The sequence below is a fragment of the Pseudopodoces humilis genome, chromosome 32, assembly GCF_049639895.1.
Source record: "Pseudopodoces humilis isolate 2021_Gansu_Grassland_sample_001 chromosome 32, ASM4963989v1, whole genome shotgun sequence".
Classification (NCBI taxonomy): domain Eukaryota; kingdom Metazoa; phylum Chordata; class Aves; order Passeriformes; family Paridae; genus Pseudopodoces; species Pseudopodoces humilis.
The window spans coordinates 2,297,867-2,305,257 of NC_142231.1; the positions used below are offsets into that span (position 1 = coordinate 2,297,867).

Consider the following 7,391-nt stretch of genomic DNA (forward strand, 5'->3'; position numbering starts at 1 on the left):
GGAGGCACTGAGGGGGCTTAGCTTGGGGTCAAACCAGCACGAGGGTCACACTGGGGACATGGCTGGATTAGGAGTCACTGGTTTGAACTGGGGGCACCCCCAGTTTCAGAGGGTTTCAGTGTCCCCCAGACCCAGGTTTGGGGGTTGGGGGGCTGGGGGACAACTTCACAAACACCTCTATTGGGTGGATTTATTAGAAATGAATTAAGTAATTAATACACACACGCCTCCCCCCATGACACCACACGGGGTCAGTCACAGACCACACCTGGCCTGGTGTTTCCATGTCCCCCCTGCTGCACTTTGGGGGAGGTGGCACTGTGACCTTTTACAGCCTGGGTGTCACCTGGGGGCGTCACCTTGTAATGGGGGTAACACCATGATCTGTCACAGCTCAGTGTCACCTTGCGGTGACCCAGAGTTCATTGTGGGGGTGACAACAGGTCACCATTGGGGTGTCCCAGTGTCACTGTCACCTACACTTCATTATGGGGGTGACACTGTGACCTGTCACAGCTTAATGTCACCAGTGGGGTGCCCCAGTGTCTTGTCACCCAAAGTCCATTGTGGAGTGACACCATGACCCATCACAGTTCAGTGGCCTAAGGAGGCGTCCCAGTCACCCACAGTCCACTGTGGGGTGACACTGTGACCCACCACAGCTCAGTGTCCCTACTGGCTGTCTCAGTTTCTGTCACTCACAGTTCAGCATGGGGGGTGACACTGTGACCCCATCACTGCCTGGTGACCCCATGGGCTCTTCCCATGTCCCTGACCCTGTCACACCCTGGTGTTCCTGTTGAGCTATCCCAGTATTCCTGTCCCAGCCAGGTATTACTGTCCTTGTCCCTGTCAAATCCCAGTGTTCTATCAAACTGTCCCTGTGTCCCTATACAGCTGTCTTGGTGCTTCTGCCACTGTCACATCCCAGTGTCTCTGTCCTTGTCACATTCTGGTCTCCCTGTCGCACCTTGGTGTCCTCACTGAGCCGTCCTGGTGTCCCTGTGCCACCCCAGCATCCCCATTCCTATCACACCCCAGTGTCCTCACCAAGCTGTCCTGGTATCCCAGCCACATCCTGGTGTCCCTGTTCCTATCACACCCCAACATCCCCATTACACCCCTGTGTTCCTGTCAAGCTGCCCCAGTCACACCCTGGTGTCCTCACTGAGCTGTCTCAGTGTCCATGTCCCCATCACCCCCAGTGTTCCTGTCACATCCTCAAACTGTCCCAGTGTCCCCATCACATCACATCCCAGCTGAGCTGTCCCAGTGTCCCTGTCCCAATGTCCTCGTCATTCCCCAGTGTCCCCCTCGAGCAGCCCCTCGCCCCCTACCTTCAGCCCCTCATCCCCACGGGTGGTGCCCAGGACCCCCCCAGCTGCTCCCAGTGCCACCAGCGCCGCCAGGGCCACGGCCCCAAACACCCCCCGTGTCCCCATGGGGTCCCCAGGCAGTGCTGGCAGCACCAGTGACACCCCCAGGCCAAGGGGCAGCCGCAGCCACCGCGCTCCTCCTGCTGCATCCCCTCCCCGCTCCATCCGGCGCCGCAGGAATGCCATGGCTGGGAAGTAAATCCCACAGGAGAGCTGCAGCAGAAGCACGGCAAGGAAGTCACAGGGTGGGTACAGTGGCAGTGCCAGGACCAGAAGAGCCAACGCCAGGAGTAGGACAGAGCTGGGCAGGAGCTGCAGCGGCTGCAGCCGGAGCCTCCCAGTGACTCCACGCCGGAACAGGGCTGAGCCCACAGCACTGGCAGCCATGAATCCCGAGAAGGCAATTCCCAGTGGGATCCCATGCGGCTCCAGGACAGGTGTCCAAAGGAAGGCAAAGATGAGGAGGATGCTCTCCACGAGGGCCTGGACCAGCCCCAGGAGCAGCGCCCGCGGATCAGATAGGAGGCCCCGAAGGCCTTCTCCACAGGCCTTACTGCAGGGCCGGCTCTTCCCATAGTTTTCATCCCAGTTTTTCCCAGCAAAGATCCCTGAGAGCGCCAGGAAGGGCACGGCCACCAGGAATGGGGCCACAGGGCCCAGCGCCAGCCCCTCAGCCACCAGCTCTGCTACCAGGCCAGCTGCCATGGCCAGGCCACTGTTCCAGAGGGCCACACGGGAGAAGGTGCTGGGAATCCACTCGGCTGGGAAGTCATGGCGCTCCAGGTGCTCATGGATGTACCACGACTCAAAGGCAGAGAAGAGCAGAGAGGTGCCGAGCCCCGCCAGGACCCGGCCAGCTGCCAGTGCCAGGAAATCCTGGGAGAGCTGCAGCAGGCAGGAAATGGAGCACAGCCCCGAGGACAACACACAGGACTTTTTCCGGCCAAGCCGATCCACAAAAGCTCCAGAGACAAGGCCAAAGGTGACGTTGGAGGCAAAGCCGCAGGAGTAGAGGGCAGCGATCTGGCTGCGCAGGAAGCCTCGGCTATGCAGCAGCTGGAACAGCAGTGGGCCCTGCAGCCAGTCCGCAGCCAGCGCTGGGAGGTATCCCAGCAGGAATTCCCGCTGGAAGCGGCAGAACGCAGGGTTGGAGGGTGAGGGGCGGCGCGGGGGTGACTCCAGAGCCAGGAAGGTAAGCAGGAGGAGGGCGAGGGCGGAGCAAGGCAGCAGAAACATGGTGGGGAGTGGGCTCAGAAGGGCCTGGGGAAGGAAAAAGGGGTATCCATGGAGGGTTATAAGGACCCCCAGCCCCTAAAACAAACCATGGTAAGTTATATGGACCCCCAGCATCACAGATACACCACACAATCCCCCACAACTTCTCCATAGGCCACACCACCCCTCCCAAGCCCACACAGACGCCACCCAACCCCACAGAACCCCCATGGACCCCAAACCCCACTAGTTCCCCACAACCTCCCACAGACCCCCATACCCCCCAAGAGGACCCACACACACGCTCCAGATCCTCCACAGGCCTTGCACAGGATCTCCATAGACTTCCCATAGGGCCCTCATAGAACCCCCGCACCCCCCATAGTACCCTCGCCCCCTCAGATCCTCTTTAAGCCCCCCATATACCACCTACAGCCCCACACAGCCCCCCTCCACTCCTCATAGCCTCCCCCGACCCCAGAGTTGCCCCGTAGGACGCCCCAGACACGTCTCAGACCCTCCAAAGCCCTTCCACCGCTTCCGGCAACTCCCGGACCCCTCAGGGACCCCATACCCCCGGACCCCTCAGGGACCCCATACCCCCGGACCCCTCAGGGACCCCATACCCCCGGACCCCTCAGGGACCCCATACCCCCGGACCCCTCAGGGACCCCATACCCCCGGACCCCTCAGGGACCCCATACCCCGGACCCCTCAGGGACCCCATACCCCCGGTCCCCAGCGGAGCCGCAGCTGCCCCACGGCGCCTCCGCGGAGCCACTTCCGCTTCCTGTCCCCATGGACGCCGCCATCTTGGCTCATGTCACGTGACACAGAGCAGCACACCCCACCCCCGCCCCCACACACGGACCCCTCCCCACAGGTGTCCAAAGAGAGTCCCGGAGGCGCCGCGGGGGGTTACGGAGACACCCTGCCACAGGGACCCTCCAGACAAGCCACGGAGGATTATGGAGACCCCCAACTACCCTCCGGAGTACCCCCCCACGGGGGGTTTTCGGCATTCCCACCCCAAAGAAACCCCCCCAGACACACCATGGGGGATTTGTGGGGACCCCCGCCCCCAGAGACCTCGTGCAAAGACCTTCGAGAAAACCCCCCCGCGCAAAACCCCGCCGTGAAACCCCCCTGGTGACCTGCCCTCCCAGTACCCCCACCGTGAAACCTCCCTTTCCGTGCCTCAGTTTCTGCAGGCTCATTAAAGAGGGGGGTCCCCCTCATCGCCCCTCACTCACCACCGCCGCCGGGGGTTCCTGGTGGGGCGCGGAGGTGGCCGGAACCCCCTCACTTGATGCTCAGGCGGGGCCGGGAGGGGGCGCGGCGCGGGGGGGGACAGCATCGAGAGGAGGGGCGGCATTGGGGGCACGGGCGGGGGTGACACAGGGGGGAACAGGGCGGGGGGTGGCACTGGGGGCAGGCGGGGGGGACGCAAAATGGGGAGCAGCAGGGGGGGCGACAGGATGGGGGGTGATATTGGGGGCAGCAAGGAAGGGGGTGTGAGGGCGGGGGGGGACACTGGGGGCAGTAGGGCAGGGGGTAGTACTGGGAAAAGGGAGGTGGGGGGTGACACTGGGGACAGGGGACTGGGGAGCACCAGGCGGGGTGGCAGAGGGGGTGACAGGGCAGGGGGTAGCAGGGTGGGGCGCAGCAGGGCGGGGGGCAGAGGGGCGGGTGGCACTGGGGGCAGCAGGGGGGGAGTAAGCAGAAGGGGCAGGGCGGCGAGCAGAAGGCGGAGGTGCAGCACGGGGGGAGGTGACATGGGGGGTGACAGCGCGGGGAGGTTCCCCCGCGCCGACGGGGCCGGGGTCGCGGCCAGCCCAGCCCCATGGCCGAGCCGCCCTCCCCGCACCCCACGGTCACCCCCGCCCCCTCCCGGGGATTTACCGGGCAAAGCGGCTGAACGGGTGGAGCGGGGGGGGGGGGGGGGGGGGCACGTGGCGGCACCCGTGGGTGAGGGACATGGAGACATGAGGACCCAGGGGACATGGGGTCACCGGGGACGTGGGAAACATGTAGTGTGGGGGGACACAGGGGACGTGGGGAGGAATGCAGAACAGGGGGAATGCGGGGGATGCAATGGGGCGGGAGGCACGGGAGAGCACAGGGGACACGGGGGGGCCACAGGGGACATGGTGGGGCATGGGGGATGCGGGAGACATGGAGCGGACATGGAGGAAATTGGGAACGGGGCACATGAGGAACACAGGTGGTGGGGATGCAGGGACACAGGGACGTGGGAGGGCATAGGGGATGCTAGGGACATGGAGAACATGGGGAATATGGGGATGTGTGGCGACATGGGGGATATTTGGGACGGGGGCATGGGGGACACAGGAAACATAGGGGTGCACAGGGGACATGGGGAACACGACTAGGGACACGGGATTATGGGGACGTGGGGGACAGGGGACACCGGCGGGACACGACTCGGGGGGGGATGGGGACATGGGGCAGCATAAGGGACATGGGGGTGTGAGAAATGAACTTGTAAAAATTCGTAAAAATCTAAATAAATGTATATAACAATAACGAAATAAAATATAAAGTACAGTATGACACACAAGCCCTTCCCAGATCTAGCCACGAATTCCCACTCAAAGGATAACGATCCTAGCCGGCGCCCATCAACAAAAGAATAGACAGGACACGGCCCATCAAGCCAAAACGGAGAGGCACCGACGAGATATTCATCACCGGACCCGAACACCTCGCCTTGCGGGCTACCGTTGGGGGAAGCCATCAAGTAAACAAAAGGAAAAATCCAGCCGAAATATCCATCGGCTCCAACCCGGATCCAGCCATCCCATCCGGATGGCCTGAACCACAAGAGCCACTCAGAATTTCTTTACATATGAGGAGACTCGGTCCGGACGTCCATTCGACTCTATTCTCCAATGCCAGGAAATCAATTCATACGACAATCAAGGACTGTTGATGAATGGTGCCTGCCTGGAATTTGGCCTCAAGGCTAAAAATCCCTATAAAAACCCCGGACAGTCTACCCTCCTGCGTGGATTTGGGAACACCTATACCTTTGGGTATAGACCCCTGTCCACCCAGCGCTGCGCTGTTTGTTTTATTGTGGTTTTCCCTCATTGTTTATTTTTTTATAGAAATTGTTTTATAATAAATTGTTTTTATTTAACCCAAATCTGCCTTTGCATTTATAACAGATTGGTGCCGTGACTCGGATCGGAGAAACTGCGGGGAATCTCGCTGCCCAGGACGGGTACCCCCGCTGATTTTGGCGGCCTGGTGAGTTGAGAACCCCCGTAGTTCGTTCCGATATCCGAACCAAATTTAGGCGGAGGTAAAAACCACAATAAAAAGGATAAATCCGGATCGGAGAGCTCGGAAGGCACGGAGCCTTCGGGAGCCGCGGCTTACTTTGCTCGTAAAACGTCTAGTGCGCACAAGGGACACCCACGCAGGAAAATAGCTGTAAGTACTGCTGGTTGAGCGGGCGATCGGGCGAGTGTGTGAGACGTGATCTGATCACGAAGCGAGTGCGGACTTCAAGGCCGCGTTTCCATCCTCCCGCGAGGGAATTGGCCGGCCGCGAAGGAAGCGATACAGAGTGAAAGTTTTTTTTTCCCTCGACACACACTGGTAAAACCTGAGACCAAAGGGTGTCTCGGGAACTGATCGCAAGGTACTAAGAGGGGAAGGGACGTCTTGTCGAGCTCGAGGCTGGTAAAACCCTCTTAGTAACGGACCCAGGGAGAGGTCCAGGGAAGAATCAAAAGTTCCGATTACAAGAGACCTCAGCTCAGCTCGCTGAAAGGTGAGTATCGGCAAATTTTGATTCCTAAGTACACAACGCAGAAACTGATATCGACTCACGGAGAAGTCGAAGAAAGGTAAGAATATATTTGCGAAGTATAGGGCAGAAAAAGAGTAAGCTTCAAGGAAGAAGCACAGGAGAAGATTCCTCCGATCAGGGGGAGGAATCACCAGACATCCCACTGGAAAGTCCTTGGGGTGGATGCTAAAACACTGGGAAGATTGTCCCCAGAGGAAGGGGAAATCAAAGGAGAAATTAATACATTATTGTATAGAGGTTTTGGGGAGGACAGGAGTTGAGAAGTCACCTCACTTGGCCAGTGTTAGGCACATTTGAAAAATGGACGTGTAACAAGTTGTTCTCCTATGTGGAGAACAAAGTCCCCTCAGATCCTGAGGAGAGGGAATACGCCAAGCTCTGGGTAAATGCCAGAGTAGGGCTATTTCCAATAAAGCAAAAAGAAAAACGTGAGTCGAAAACTGAGTCCTGGGAACCCCTCGATCACTTACCACCCCCGTATCGAGGACCAGCGGGACTTCCTCTGTAGATCAAGAAATGCCCACAGCACCCTTGGGCCCCCGAGACCAACCCACTGAGATACGTGTGTCTCAGACGGGAGACTCGGGGCCAGCAGCGATGCCGGCAGCCCTTCCCTTTCCCCGCCTGTAAACACCGTAACCACAGCAACCTCCTCGGAGGTTTTTTCTGCGCAAGGCTGGGGAAACACCCTATCCATCCCTGCCGGTCCAGCCGCCACAAACCGGGACCCTCCCATACAACGGAGGGGACTCCTCCTTCAAACCGGGTGCGGCAAAATTCCCACCATTAATAACAGGGAGGCAACACACGATCACCAATTTCCCCTCCGCAAGTAGAACCCGTTTAAGAGCGAGAATGATAGATAATGAATGGGGAGAGAGTGAAGAGGGGCACCGGTTGCTCCCTCTTAAAGAAGTACCGACGGCCCCGGGAGTGATCGGTTTTGTGAATGTCCCCCT

At 59.6% G+C, this 7,391-nt stretch overlaps 1 protein-coding gene across 2 annotated transcripts; it reads right to left on the reverse strand.

The window, feature by feature from the left end:
• Positions 1-158: 158 nt before the first annotated feature.
• SLC61A1 (solute carrier family 61 member 1) lies at positions 159-3,919 on the reverse strand. Of its 2 annotated transcripts, none has more exons than XM_088068900.1 (2): positions 3,845-3,919; positions 159-2,636 (listed from the first exon to the last, which is right to left on the reverse strand). In XM_088068900.1, the coding sequence occupies exon 2, from the start codon at positions 2,610-2,612 to the stop codon at positions 1,296-1,298; it is 1,317 nt and encodes a 438-aa protein (XP_087925026.1). In that variant the 5' UTR covers positions 2,613-2,636; positions 3,845-3,919; the 3' UTR covers positions 159-1,295. The 2 variants fall into 2 exon arrangements, with proteins under 2 accessions (XP_087925026.1, XP_005532144.2); XM_005532087.3 differs by lacking the exon at positions 3,845-3,919 and adding an exon at positions 3,321-3,403 and having other exon boundaries at positions 160-2,636.
• Positions 3,920-7,391: the final 3,472 nt, after the last annotated feature.